Genomic DNA, 17135 nt, shown 5'->3' with positions numbered 1-17135 from the left:
TAATTTTCTAGCAATTTATTTAATGAATTGCTATTATTTACTTTAAATTGATTGAACTACTATCGAAGCGGATTATGTAAAATGTGGAGAGTCAAAAACTAATTTATGGTTCAGTAAATTCAAAATAAATTATGGCCATTCATAATAAATAAAATTCTAAAAAAAAATAAGGGTCAAAGAACTTTTGTATTATTAATATTAACAATAACAATGTACACACCTGTTGGCGTATGAATAAACAACGTCAAAGTAAGCGTAGCGCAATAAAAATTGACAACATTGAAAATAAAACTAATGTGTTTAACCAATTAGAAGCTAGTTATTACACCATATTTATTTATATTCTAGTACATCATAATTAACATTTGTGTATGCACATAAGCTACAATATATATGGATTTACGGGAGAGTTGAATTATAACTTTTATTAATTTGCGCATCTAGGAGTCTGCGTCAAGTATAGATATATATCGAGAATTTTTATCACAATGTTGTATACAAATTAAATTGAGAATGAATATTGGGAATTTGCCAAACAGACAACAACCTAAAGCAGACAACAGCAAAAGGTCACCAACAGGTCAATGTAACGAGAAATTCTAGCACCTGGAGGCGTCCTTCAGCTGGCCCCTAAACAAATATATACTAGTTCAGTGTAAATGAATACTGCATCATTTGCAAGTCATATTGAAATACCATTCACTACCACTTTTAATGAAATATCAATTAGTCAGATATCTTAAATGACATTTTATTGATAAAAGTCGTCATCCCTATATAGTATTCTTCATGTTTCTGCCATATTCGTGTTTAGTTCACGCTTTATAAATTTGCATATAAAATATTATATGAAATATTAGATGTAAAAATCAATTTGAAATTCAATGTGGTGTATTAGGTACCAGGTAAATCAAAATAGAATGTCTGATCTGGGAAAAATGCAAATGAGAATAACATATACGTTTTCACAAATCAATCCTTTAAAACTACTAGCTACAAACATTTCAATTAAAAATTGTGTAAAATAGTGAATTTCAGAGATTTTTTTGATTTTTTCATTAAGACATTCTTTCTTAAATTTTTTGCAATATCAAGTCTGGAAATTCAGAATATTTTGCAACTACATTCACCCTATGGTCGCTTATTTTCTGTTAGTTGGAAAGTTAAAAAGATATGCATAGATATATTTCTTTTCTGTTTGCCCTTATAAATTTCGTGTTGAGTGTTATGGAAGAAATTTGAAAACAAATCTTTAGATGCATCTCTTTTTGTATTTTAGAAATATATGATAAATAATCTGGTCTCAAAATTATTTTAGACAAAATAAAGGAATAGGGTTTAGAAAAAATACCGCCAAGATACAATGTATATAAAGTAGGGTGTTGAGTCGGGTACCATCAGATTTACGCTCCTGGATATTAAATATACTGTTGATTAACAAGACATTTTTAATTTTTAAATTTTAATTATTGACGGACTTAAATTCAAATTAAAAGAGATTGATAAAAAAAATAACTATTCAACGTAGGGTCTAACACAATGAGCAAACCTCATAACACATAGTCAACTATAACAGGCCCCCTGAATGACAAATTAAAACAGTTCGAAAAAGAAAACTGATAGCCTTCTTCATGAACAAAATAATAAACGAAAAACAAATATGTTACACAGCAACGCATGAGTAGCGCTGATTTACAGATTCCTGACTTCGGACAAGAACATACACATGATGCAGAATGTGGCGGGTTAAACGCGTTTCAAGGCTTCAATCATCCCCTAAACCTTGGACAGTGGTGTAATAATACAACATAAAAAAAAATATAAAAATCAAGTTAAAATGCGTTACTCCTCTGAAGAATACACATACAAATAAAGTTTTCATAATAAACACATTATAAACAAATGAATGGTTTTATATCTGAAATCACTTTATGAATTGATAGTTTCTGACGGCAATTATGTGACTTTTGCGTCGTAGATTATACGGACTGTTGAATATTTATCTAATTGAAACAATGAACAGTCCCATAGGAAACACTCAATTTAAATCTAGAAATGATAACCACATGAATTGAATCTCCAGATACCAATGAATATGCTTCTAATTGCACAGGCTTCACTGAAGGACAAATATTCGGAAACGACTTTCCTGTTTACTTTATTCATGTATTGTTTAGTACTATTGCTAAAAGGATATGATTTATGTTTTTATTAATACATTCTTTTTAACCATGTAATATTTGTCAATATCAAATAGCTTAACTTTTTGTACTAAATAATTTATATCTATATTTTTCACGAATAATCCCCTGACAATTCAATACCATTTTTAAGAGTATTTAAAATTGAATGATCTAAATTAACTGAGATATTTTTTTCCAAACCAGTCAACAAGAATACATATTAAGCCTAAGGGGTAAAAATACACACATATATGTGTACTTTTCGTGGTACTTCAAAAGCAGCTACATGTGTCGCCTGAAAATTCTCTTATATTTTATATTTTTCTTGGACTTCATGTGAAATAGTCGTAATTAAAAAACAAAACGACAGAATATACGGAGGTCATGTGATGTTGGAAGTATCTATGCCAATGTGGTCGTTGTGTGCCCAGTTTAGCTCTAGAGTAAGAGCATGTAAATCTATCAACTTCATAGCATGGAACAAAACGTGCCAATTAAATGATGCAGAACCAGACAAGACATATTGCGCTTAAAACAAGACAAAAGAAAACGAAAATAGTAAAACATTTAATAAAAAGGGACAACAATTTAAACATTTAAAACGCCTATATTGAAACAATTTACATTTCGTTCTCATTATTAGACATTCAAATAATGAACATTTTTGAAGACAAATTGAAAAATGTTGCACGCTTGAGCATTTTTCATTTTTCAATATTGTAATTCAAATTGAAAAATGCTCCACGTTAGATCATTTTCCATTTTTTAATATTGTAAACTAAATTGAAAAATGCTAAAGGTCAGTATTTTCAATATTTGCTTTTAAGAATGAGATTGAAATATGTTTTTTTTCTTCTAAATTTTGTAGAGCAATTTGAAAAAAAAAATCTTTTTAAAATGAAAAATGTTTGGCGTAAATGTACACGGACGATGAAGGGAGCACAAATTATGGAATTGTCTTCGATAGTTTTAATTAATCTCAATCGTTCGATGAATCTGTCGGAAACTAGTCATATACTCAGCCAGTCGACCATTTGAAAATATCGTATTTTAAATCCAACAGCACACACGCCGCACATCCTAGTGACAATGGACGTGATACGATGTCTTGCTTAGGTGGACATTATAATGAAGGATATAATTCATAATGCTAAAGTTTGCCGATGTTAAAAGTTAAGCAATCTAATATCTTATCTGCTTAGAGTATCACCAAGCAACACAGTCAGTTATACCTTAAAGTCGCGTATTGGGGTGTTGTGAAAACTATAAATTCTCTATATTTTCTGCTAATTTTACTTTTCTTATTCGGTCTTCTCACTGACACTTTTGTAATGGAAAAGTCGAAATTTATTTCTGACGTCAATCTTTCTTGTTTTTCTTTTGAATAACCTACTGTGATTTCTTTAAAAAAAAGTTGACCAGACCTGATAAAGTCACATATAAAAAACACAACTTTTTGCAAATCTTTGAAAAAGAAGGATTAAAATCATAAGAAAAACAGATTTCACCACTATAACTCGTGTATTACTCTATCTCTCCTTTCAGATACAGTTACGTTTTAATCATTCAAAAAGCTCTTCAGGCCTCGCGCTTTAAATATAAGAATTAAACTGTTTCGAGTGGGAAAAATATTGTCACACACGTGTTGCAGTGGTGAAATCTACTTCTAAAATCTTATTATATAGGTTAACTGGTAAGAGATTATCTCAATGAAAGAAATCCTCTAGAGGATAATTGACAAGTTCTTGAAGGATTAACTGTAAACTTGCAGATATGAGCTATATAACTAACACACTTATCAAAATTGAGATCTTAATTACCTGAATAACTGAGTTTAATACGTTTGTTATGAAACCTGGTATTCCAAGTCATGAATATAAAATTTGTTTTTCACTCATTCTATAGCATGTATAGGTAAATAGTATTTCATTTTGTAAGTTTTTATGGTTTTCACCGTTTAAATTTACCTTGATGTTCGGTACTATTGTTTTATATTTTATTGACATCAGTTTAGATTAAAAAAAATCACATGAAAATTGTATGATTGTATAAATTATGCATGCAAACATTTCGTACATCATTTTTACATAAACAAAACTATATTTCATTAACATACTGTATAAAATGTCACAAATTCCAACAACTTCATCTTGATATAAACATAGAAGAAAATAAAATTCACATTTTATGATATAAATGTGTTTGCTTATGAATGCCTTTTTGTCGTGCCAACGATTCAAAACGTTCACCTTTCTTGATATATAACTGATTAAAGAACGGAAAGTCAAATGTTTTTCTTTCTTCCTTTTGTCAACAAAACATGTGACACTATAGAGCTCGAACTGCTAACCCTTCAGAAACACATTAGATCAACTTCCCTTTTAGACGCGGTTGGTTTCACACATCCCATGATCAGAGACAGTTTGTAGGACCAAGCTAAATATATATCACATTAATTTCACTTTGAATCTACGTTTTTTTTAAATGTATTCTAGAAAACACGTTTTGAAATTCTATAATTTTCATTCCAAATCTTTTCTTTTGTCGGTTAATATTCAACTTAAAATCCACAGTTGACATTTTGTAACAAGACTGACTTGCTGGATTTATAATTGTTAGAATACCCTTTTTGTGCGTCTTTGTTACATATTTGTTTGTGATTAATATTACAACACAATGTTGACTGCTGTACCCCTATTTTTGACATTCTAATCTCTTTTTTGTCTGTTTGTTTTGTTCACACATCGCTGTCAATATAAGGTAATTTTATCAGACTGTCATACAAGAGAGAGGTGTAGCTAGATTTAAAACCAGGTTTAATCTATCATTTTCTACACCAGAAAATGTGTGTACCAATTCAATATTATGTTATCCATTCGTTTAATGTGTTTGAGGTTTTGATTTTTGTGTACTTTCGTGTATAATTTTTCTCGGAGTTCTGTGTTTTTTTTATTTTACTTTTTTTTGTAAACAAATTAGAAAATAAAACAACACCTACCTCAAAACTTCAATTCATTGCAAATTTATCCTTATTTTAAGGTTGCACGTTATGCAGATAAGCAAAACGACGGGTGCCAAATGTGGAACAGAATCAGCTTATCCTTCCGGAGCACCTAAAATCACTCCTAGTTTTTTGTTGGGTTCGGGTTGTTTATTCTTCAATTTTCTATGTTGTGTCATGTGTACTATTGTTTGTTTGTTTGTCTTTTTCATTTTTAGCCATGGTGTTGTCAGTTTATTTGAGATTTATGAGTTTGACTGTCCCTCTGGTATCTTTCGCCCCTCTTTTGTAAACTATGGAATAACGTGCAGCTATAGAGTTTGCATCAATTGGTATGACGTTATGTACCTGCAGATGTTGATTGTCGTTAATGCACCAATAACTTTCATAAAATATCGCAGAATAATTTGAATGTTGTACATGTTTTGAAATCTGTTGGCTATTATTTATTTTAAATTTATTTAAGCGGATTATGTAAAATGTGAAGAGTAAAAAAAAATTTTTATGGTTCAATGAATTCAAAATAAATGATTGCCATTCATAATTAATATATTTCTATCAAAAATAAGGCTCAAAGAACTGTCTATATTTTGTATATCAACCATTACAACGTTTACGACTGTTGACGTATGAATACACAACGTCAGAGTGGACGTGTCGCCATAAACATTGACAAAATTGAAAATTAATCTAATACTTTTATCCAGTCAGAAGACATTAAATACACCAAATTTATTTATATTCTAGTACATCATTATTAACAGTTATATAAGCACATACGCTACAATATATATGGATTTACGCGAGAGTTGAATTAAAACTTTTATAAATGTGCACATCTCGAAGACTGCGTCATGTATAGATATTTATCAAGAATTTTTATCACAATGTTGTTAACAAAAAAAATTGGGAATGAAAATGGGGAATGTAGCAAAGAGACAACAACCTAGAGCAGACAATAGCAGAAGGTCACCAACAGGTCTTCAATGTAACGAAAAATTCCTGCACCTGGAGGCGTCATTCAGCTGGCCCCTAAACAAATATATACTAGTTCAGTGATAATAAATACTTAGTATTTGCAAGTCATATTGAAATACCATTCAATACCACTTCCAATGAAATATCAATCATTCAGTTGGTAATCAAAATCATTAGATATCTTGAATGACATTTTATTGATAAAAATTGCTATATAGAATTCCTCATGTTTTCTGCCATATTCAATTTTAGTTCACGCTTTATCAATTTGTATATGAAGTATTATATATAATATAAAATGTAGTAATCAATTTGAAATTCAGTGTGGTGTATAAAGTACCAGGTTTAACAAAACGAAATGTCTGATCTGGGAAAAATGCAAATGAGAATAATGTATAAGTTTTTTTCAAATTAATCCTTTGACTAACTAGTAAAAACTACAAGCTACAAACATATCAATCAAAGGGAATTTCGTTAAATATTGCATTTGGGAGAACATTTTAATATTTTCATTAAAAGATTCTTTGTTCTTCAATATCAAGTCGGGGAATTCGTAATACTTTGTTATTAAATTTATCCTATGGTCACTAATTTTCTGTTACTTAGAAAATTAAAAAAGCTATGCATAGATATATATTTTTTTTTTGGGGACAAAACAATCATTTTGAGTGTTATGGAAGAAATTTAAAAGCAAACTTTTAGATGCATCCCTTTTTATATTTTAGTAATACATGATTAATAATCTGGTCTCAAAACTAATGTAGACAAAATAAAGGAATAGGATTTGAAAAAAATACAGCCAATATACAATGTGTGTATAGTTGGGATTGGAGTCGGGTTCCATCAGATTGACGCTCCTTGATATTGCATATTCTGTTAATTGACAAGAAATTGAAAATCTAGGCTAGCTATTGAAGGCCATAAAAATGCCAAATCTAAAACAATTCGAAGGAGAAAACTGATAGCCTTCTTCTTGTATTTTTAAAAGTAATGAACGATAAACAAATATGTTACACAGCAACAAATGAATAATACTGAATAACAGATTCCTGACTTTGGACATGCACATACACATGATACAGAATGTGGCGGGTTAAACTAGTTTCAAGGCTCTAATCATTCTCTTAACATGGGACAGTGGTGTATCAATACAACAACAAAATATCATAAAAATCAGTTGAAAAAGAACTCCGATGAATATAACTAGAAATAAAGTATTTACAATAAACACATTGCAAAAAAATGAATGGTTTTTTTTGTTTTTTTTTTATCTGGAAACACTTTATGGATTGATAGTTTCTGACTGCAATTATGTTACTTTTGCGTCGTAGATTAAACGGACTGTTAAATATTTATATAATTATAGACAAACAATGAACAGTCCCAAAGGAAACACTCAATTTTAGTCTAGAAATGATAACCACTTGAATAGAATCTCCAGATACCAATAAATATGCATCTAATTGCACAGGCTTCACCGAAGCACAAATATTCTGAAACGACTTTCCTGTTTACGTATTCATGTATTGTTTAGTACTATTGCTAAAAGTATATGATGTATTTGTTGAATTAAAAAAACATTGTAAAAATGTCGTCTATTTAACTGTGTTAAATTGATCAATATAAAAAAAATCAACTTTTTGTTCATAAGGAAGATACTAAATAATTAATATTTTTTCACGAATAATCCCCTGACAAATAAAAGCATTTTAAAGCGTCATCATTATAAATTGAATGAACTAAAGTTACTAGGATATTTATCCAACACAGTCAAAAAGAATACATATTAAGCCTATTGGGTAAAAATACACCCATATATATGTACTTTTCGTGGAATTTCAAAAGCAGCTACATGTGTCACCTTTCATTCTCTTTAATTTTATTTTTTTCTTGGACATTATGTGAAATAGTCGTAATACAAAAACAAAACGACAGAATATACGGAGGTCATGTGATGTTGGAAGTTTCTATGCCAATGTGGTCGTTGTGTGCCCAGTTTTGCTCTAGAGTTCGAGCATGTAAATCTATTAACTTCATAGCATTGAACAAAACGTGCCAATTAAATGATGCAGAACCAGACGGAACTAACAGTGTACTACTTGATAGTGTTGGTAATAGTTTTATAGCGGCGTCAACATTTCCACAGGTAATAAGAATAAAGTATAGGTCTACATACAATACTTGCGCTTACTTCAGGAAAACCTGACTTTACCGAATCCTGCATAAACCGAAAACCCGTATAAACCAAACATGTTCTTACGCACCGTCATATCAAATTGTTTCTGTTATTACCCTGATAAAACCGAATATCGGCAAAAACTGCACAAAATCTTCAGTTCCGAAGAGGTTCGGTTTAAACAGGTTTCACTGCTAGTAGTATTTTGTTATTTATGTATTATTGTCATTTTATTGATTTTCTTTTGTTACATCTTCTGACATCGAACTCGGACTTCTCTTTAACTAAATTTTAATGTGCGTACTGTTATGCGTTTACTTTTCTTCATTGTCTAGAGGAATAGGAGAGGGTTGAGATCTCATATTCATGTTTAACCCCGCTGCAATTTTGCGCCTGTCCCAAGCCAGGAATCCTGGCCTTTGTTAGTATTGTATAATTTTTTATTTTAGTTTCTTGTGTATAATTCAAAGTTTAGTATGACGTCCATTATCACTGTATACATACTTTTTAAGGGGTCAGCTGAAGGACACCTACGAGTACGGGAGTTTCTCGTTACATTGAAGACCCATTGGTGGCCTTCGGCTTTTGTCTGCTCTATGGTCGGGTTGTCGTCGCTTTGACACATTTCCCATTTCGTCTCTCAATTGTATACACTATATTAGTCAAATACTTGATGCATTTAGAACGAAGACTTCCTTCAAGATGTTTGATCTTAATACATTATCCCTGATACGGAACCCTCCAAAGAACAATAATAAAAAAAAAAGGTGGCATTCATCATTTATTAAAGTCATAATGATGATATAATTGTTCAACTCAAACAAAGTGTTTCAAACAAAAAGGCCACTCAAGCATACATCTTTCAAATAATGCAGTCATTCTTTCTTTCTTTCCTTTTTAAGTTATTTTTTGATTTTTTTTTTTTCAATTTGTTTAATTTTTTATGTACCGCTAATTTTTTTGTACAACATTTTTGCTCTCTGGCCATGCTCATATTCATTTTTGAAAAAAGTTCTTGCAAGGGTTTTGTTTTTAAAAGAAAGAAGTCACTGCGTTTAAATAATTAGAAAAAACTTATATAAAAGTTATACATTAAAATGTGTTTTTACTTCAAATTAGATAAATTCTGTTCATTGTTTTCGTGTTTCCTTGTCATCAAATTACTTCAAAATCTCCAATAATAGACATTTGGACCTGCACGGTTAAGTGTGTAACCAATACATGTACTTTTAAAAGAATTTTTATTTATAGGATGAATGGGTCAGTCATTTCTTATTTATACTGAATATTATATAAAATTGTGTACATGTTATTCTATATTATTTTAATCAAATAATCTTGTCTTTACTTTTTATTCGTCCCGTTACACTGAAAGATTCTATAATTTTAATACATTTTGTAACTTGATCTTCCCTGATAAATGTGTACTTAATGTATCTATCACTCTGTGTTATAATTTTGAAAATTTATTTATATGAATATCAAATTATTTTATTATTTATTCTTTACAATGTCAAATTATTTGTATTTTTTTTTTTACATATCAAAACCAAGGCCGTCCCTTGACATATATAATGGTCTACTTTTATAAATTTGTTATTTGAATGAATAGTTGTCTCATTGACACTCATACCACATTTTTCTATATCAATATAAGAGATTAATCTTACTCTTGGTCTTGATTAAGAAGCATGATTTGTTTGCTGATGCTGTTCATCCTTATGGATTCTTTTAATTTAGTTTTTTCTTGTCATACGACATATATAATAATAATTTAGAAAAATGTGTTGCTTCTACGTCAATAAGAGAGTACCCTAACAATGAAAATTGTAAAAAGAAATGCCTGGTATGTCAAGGAGGCAGTGCATTATGCAAATAAGAAAAAAGTGGCATATACGCCAGTATTGTTTATGGTATTTTCTGTCTCCCTTTTAGAAACATGAGTCATGAATTAAAAAAAACACCTATTTCTAAATTTCAGAAATTGAGGCTTGAATAAAATGTGAATATTAACTATAAAAGAGGGACGAGAGTTACCAGAGGGACAGCCAATAAATAAATATTGAATAAATAATAAACAAATAATAAATAAATATTGAATAAAAAAATAAAAAATAAATATTGAATAAATAAAAAATAAATGAGTAATTAATAAATAATAGATAAATAATTAATAACGAATAAATTATTAAGAAATAAATAAATAATAAATAAAAAATAAATAAATGAATAAATAAATAAATAATAAATAAATAATAAATAAATAATTAATAAATAATTAATAAATAATAAATACATATTAGGTAAATAATTATAAGATAAATAATAAATAAATATTAAATAAATAAATAATAAATAAATATAAGATAAATATTAAATAAAAATTAAATAAATATTAAATAAATAGTAGATAAATAATAAGTAAATATTGAATAAATGATAGAAATTAAATAGATAATAAATATTAAATATATAATAGATAACAATAAATATCCTAACCTGTTGTGCCTGATGTTCAAATGATGAAATCATAATCTTTCAGTCACTTTAATTGAAGTCTGGAGCTGGCATGTCAGTTAACTGCTAGTAGTCTGTTGTTATTTATGTATTATTGTCATTTTGTTTATTTTCTTTGGTTACATCTTCTGACATCAGACTCGGACTTCTCTTGAACTGAATTTTAATGTGCGTATTGTTATGCGTTTATTTTTCTACATTGGTTAGAGGTATAGGGGGAGGGTTAAGATCTCACAAACATGTTCAACCCCGCCGCATTTTTGCGCCTGTCCCAAGTCAGGAGCCTCTGGCCTTTGTTAGTCTTGTATTATTTCAATTTTAGTTTCTTGTGTACAATTTGGAAATTAGTATGGCGTTCGTTATCACTGAACTAGTATATATTTGTTTAGGGGCCAGCTGTAGGACGCCTCCGGGTGCGGGAATTTCTCGCTACATTGAAGACCTGTTGGTGACCTTCTGCTGTTGTTTTTTTTTATTTGGTAGGGTTGTTGTCTCTTTAACACATTCCCCATTTCCATTCTCAATTTTAACATAAGATATTGATTGAAATATATGGAGTGATGTAATTATGTCCTTTCTAATATTCAGGAACTTGCTGGTCCGTGCAAAGGTCATTTCTGTGATCTAAGTGAAGTGTGTGTACCAACAAAAACAATTAACTTGTGCATTCCATTGGATTTACAGTTTCCAGAGAAAAGTATACGTGAGTGTATAAACCCTTAAAAAAATGTCACAATAATTTCAAATTGCCAGATTGCGTATACCTAGATATAGAAAACCGAAATGGTTTCTTTTTTTTGAAGCTTCAATAAGTATATGTAACTCTATCTATATTGAAGCTTTTTCTTTCTTATTAAAACAAATATCGCAGTTAAACATGGTGACTATGACATTTCCGAATGCGAATTATTTTAGAATCTTTACTTTAAATGAGTTACTACTCTAAAGCACATGAGTTGATCCACGATTGTTTGAGAATATGTTGCTACATGATCATGAAGTATGTTGTCATTGTTTTGTGTGTCTTTATATGCACGGCCATCGTGCTCCCCTCTTTTTTTTAATATTTTTTTGCTGTCAGTCAAATAAGAGTTTTATTACATGGTATTGCACAAGGAGTAAGGAATAAATGATAATTGACAGATCATTCAAGTATATTAAAATATACTAGAACATATACGTAGTTAGTCTGTGGCTATACGTAAAACATTTATTTCAGTAATTTCATTGCCTGTTTACAACAGTTATATACAGAAGTGTTAAAAAAGAGAGGCGAATTATACCAGGGGGACATTAAGAATCATAAGTAGAAAATATACTGACAAACGCCATGACTGAAAAAGAAAAATACCGACAAACAAACGGATATTCCATTACGATAACCCAGCTCGGGATGGCGTTCGTAAAATTTGCGAAAGGATGGTTTTAACTTCAACCATTTGGAACTTTTGGGTTCATAGCTTCTTTGTGGGCAGCAAACCTGTATCATGGAAACTACAACAGGAAAAAAACCTAGGAATATCGTATTCATTTAGAGATATAAACTCCAAATGCAGGCGATGCCGTTGTGTTACTATATAGTAATGGAATGTTCAAAATTAGAAACCAGGCATCATTTTTATTTTTATTTATAGTAAATACTAATTGTCAGTATATTTATGATAGTTTCAATCTATTAGGTTGACTGTCCTTCTGGTATATTTCGTCCCTCTTTTGTCAGTTTCTAAATGTTAGTCAAGATATCAGGCAGACTCAACTGTTTCTGTTGTAGTCTTGATTTCAAATTAGATGGCATAGATGCGTTAAACAGTCACAAAATTATGAAATATGTAGTGTGACCAAATCATCTATACAACGGAAACTAAAGTTAAAAGATAAATTGAATTTAAAATACATTGTGTTTAAACTTTACAAACTTTGTGGTACTTAATACATCTGTTGATAGTTTTCATTAACAGATTAAAATTTAGTCATTATAGTTTATTGTCGTCAGAGATATAGTAAACATCTAAACAGATAATTGAGAATTACATGAATTATTGTTGGTTATAAAAGAAAGGCACAAGTAACTTAATGTACATCTAAACACATTAAACGACAGAAAACTGACAACGACAAAGCAATCACAGAAAAAGACAAAAGACAACCAACAGTATATAAAACACAACCTACAAAACTAGCAAAGTAAAGTCCACCAAAAACCTGGGGTGATCTCATGTGCTCCGAGTGGATAACTCAGCTAACCATTTTTCACGCTTAAAAATTGATAAACTCTCCATCTCAACCATTGTATGTTTTATAAATAGTTTTTATAGGATTAACAATCGAGTTATTAATTGTTTGAATTAAAAGGTATTAATATTTCAAGAATTTTGTTCACCGTCCTATGAATTTTTTATCCAATTGATAATCATTTTTTTTATTTATTGTAGCGGAACCAAACAAACATTCACAAAGAACTACCACAGGAACCATATCAGAAAGGCAAATGTCTTCTACACATGATATCAGTGTAAATGAAATGACATCTAAAGAATCTGCTACAGTACCAACCACATCAACAATAGAACATCCAGAATCGTCCACACATGGGTTAACATCAAATGTAGTGACATCTACAGATTTATCTACTGAAATGTCTACAATCGAACATCAAACATCAACAGTTAATTCACCAGATATTTCTACATCATTTACAAAAATATCAAAAGCCAATTCTTCCGATATTGATACAACATATGAACAAACATCAACAACCAATTCACCAGACATTTCTACAGGCGAACAACAAACAACAACAGCCAATTCACAAGTTATTTCTACAGGCGAACAACAAACGTCGACAGCCAATTCAAATATGTCTGAAAGGGAACAACCAATATCAACAGCCAATTCACCATATATTTCTACATGCGATCAACCAACATCAACAGTCAATTCACAAAATGTTTCTAGAAGCGAACAACCAACATCAACAGCCAATTCATCAGATATTTCTGCAGGTGAACAACCAACATTAAAAGCCAATTCCCCAGATATGTTTACAAGGGAACAACCAACACCAACAGCCAATTTACAAGATATGTTTACGGGGAAACAACCAACATCAACAGCCAATTCACCAGAAATATCTTCAAGCGAACAACCAACATCAACATCTATTTCACCAGATAATTCTACGGGCGAACAACCAACATCAACAGCCGATTCAACAGATATGTCTAAAAGCGAACAACCGAAATCAACAGCTAATTCACCAGATATGTCTACAAGCGAACAACTAACATCAACAGCCAATTCACCAGATATATCTACAAGCGAACTTCCAACATCAACAGACAATTCACAAGATATGTCTACAAGCGAACTACCAACATCAACAGCCATTTCACCAGATATGTCTACAAGTGAACAACTAACATCAACAGCTAATACACCAGATATGTCTACAAGCGAACAACATACACCAACGGACAATTCACTAGATATTTATACAGGCGAACAACCAACATCAACAGCCAATTCACTAGATATGTATACAGGCGAACAACAAACACCAACGGACAATTCACTGGCTATTTATACAGGCGAACAACAAACACCAACGGACAATTCACTAGATATTTATACAGGCGAACAACAAACACCGTCGGACAATTCACTAGATATTTATACCGGCGAACAACAAACACCAACGGACAATTCACTAGATATTTCTACAGGCGAACAACAAACATCATCAGCCAATTCACATAATATTTCTAAAAGCGAACAACCAACATCAACAGCCAATTCACCAGATATGTCTACAAGTGAACAACTAACATCAACAGCTAATTCACCAGATATGTCTACAAGCGAACAACATACACCAACGGACAATTCACTAGATATTTATACAGGCGAACAACAAACACCAACGGACAATTCACTAGATATGTATACAGGCGAACAACAAACACCAACGGACAATTCACTGGCTATTTATACAGGCGAACAACAAACACCAACGGACAATTCACTAGATATTTATACCGGCGAACAACAAACAACAACGGACAATTCACTAGATATTTATACAGGCGAACAACAAACACCGTCGGACAATTCACTAGATATTTATACCGGCGAACAACAAACAACAACGGACAATTCACTAGATACTTCTATAGGTGAACAACAAACATCAACATCCAATTTACAAAATATTTCTAAAAGCGAACAACCAACATCAACAGCCAATTCCCCAGATAATTCTAAAGGTGAACAACCAACATCAACAGCCAATTCACCAGATATTTCTAAAGGCGAACAACCAACATCAACAGCCAATTCACTAGATATTTATACAGGCGAACAACAAACACCAACGGACAATTCACTAGATATTTATACAGGCGAACAACAAACACCAACGGACAATTCACTAGATATTTATACAGGCGAACAACCAACATCAACAGCCAATTCCCCAGATAATTCTATGGGTGAACAACCAACATCAACAGCCAATTCACCAGATATTTCTAAAGGCGAACAACCAACATCAACAGCCAATTCACTAGATATTTATACAGGCGAACAACAAACACCAACGGACAATTCACTAGATATTTATACAGACGAACAACAAACACCAACGGACATTTCACTAGATATTTATACAGGCGAACAACAAACACCGTCGGACAATTCACTAGATATTTATACAGGCGAACAACAAACACCACCGGACAATTCACTAGATATTTATACAGGCGAACAACTAACACCAACGGACAATTCACTAGATATTTATACAGGCGAACAACAAACACCGTCGGACAATTCACTAGATATTTATACAGGCGAACAACAAACACCACCGGACAATTCACTAGATATTTATACAGGCGAACAACTAACACCAACGGACAATTCACTAGATATTTATACAAGCGAACAACAAACACCAACGGAAAATTCACTAGATATTTCTACCGGCGAACAACAAACATCAACAGCCAATTCACAAAGTATTTCTAAAAGCGAACAACCAACATCAACAGCCAGTTCACCAGATATTTCTAAAGGCGAACAACCAACATCAACAGCCAATTCACTAGATATTTATACAGGCGAACAACAAACACCAACGGACAATTCACTAGATATTTATACAGGCGAACAACAAACACCAACGGACAATTCACTAGATATTGATACAGGCGAACAACAAACACCAACGGACAATTCACTAGATATTTCTACCGGCGAACAACAAACATCAACAGCCAATTCACAAAATATTTCTAAAAGCAAACAACCAACATCAACAGCCAATTCACCAGATATTTCTAAAGGCGAACAACCAACATCAACAGCCAATTCACTAGATATTTATACAGGCGAACAACAAACATCAACGGACAATTCATTAGATATTGATACAGGCGAACAACAAACACCAACGGACAATTCACCAGATATTTCTAAAGGCGAACAACCAACATCAACAGCCAATTCACTAGATATTTATACAGGCGAACAACAAACATCAACGGACAATTCATTAGATATTCATACAGGCGAACAACAAACACCAACGGACAATTCACTAGATATTTCTACCGGCGAACAACAAACATCAACAGCCAATTCACAAAATATTTCTAAAAGCAAACAACCAACATCAACAGCCAATTCACCAGATATTTCTAAAGGCGAACAACCAACATCAACAGCCAATTCACAAAATATTTCTAAAAGCAAACAACCACCATAAACAACCAATTCACTAGATATTTATACAGGCGAACAACAAACACCAACGGACAATTCACTGGCTATTTATACAGGCGAGCAACAAACACCAACGGACAATTCACTAGATATTTCTACCGGCGAACAACAAACATCAACAGCCAATTCACAAAATATTTCTAAAAGCAAACAACCAACATCAACGGACAATTCACTAGATATTTCTACCGGCGAACAACAAACATCAACAGCCAATTCACAAAATATTTCTAAAAGCAAACAACCACCATCAACAGCCAATTCACTAGATATTTATACAGGCGAACAACAAACATCAACGGACAATTCACTAGATATTGATACAGGCGAACAACAAACACCAACGGACAATTCACCAGATATTTCTAAAGGCGAACAACCAACATCAACAGCCAATTCACCATATATTTCTAAAGGCGAACAACCAACATCAACAGCCAATTCATCAGATTTGTCTTAAAGAGAACAACCAACATCAACAGCCAATTCATCAGATTTG

General features: G+C 31.5%; 1 protein-coding gene across 1 annotated transcript in view; it reads left to right on the top strand.

The window, feature by feature from the left end:
- Positions 1–16619, top strand: part of LOC134694284 (mucin-2-like) — a 32539-nt gene extending 15920 nt beyond the window's left edge. The window contains exons 8-9 of the mRNA XM_063555289.1: positions 11444–11558; positions 13288–16619. Of these exons, the coding sequence (XP_063411359.1) occupies positions 11444–11558; positions 13288–16619 (3447 nt within the window). The remainder of the gene's footprint in view (positions 1–11443; positions 11559–13287) is intronic.
- Positions 16620–17135: the final 516 nt, after the last annotated feature.

Source organism: Mytilus trossulus, chromosome 13, assembly GCF_036588685.1.
Source record: "Mytilus trossulus isolate FHL-02 chromosome 13, PNRI_Mtr1.1.1.hap1, whole genome shotgun sequence".
NCBI classification, from domain to species: domain Eukaryota; kingdom Metazoa; phylum Mollusca; class Bivalvia; order Mytilida; family Mytilidae; genus Mytilus; species Mytilus trossulus.
The sequence above is the reverse complement of the archived record's forward strand: the minus strand, read 5'-3'. Positions and strand labels throughout refer to the sequence as shown.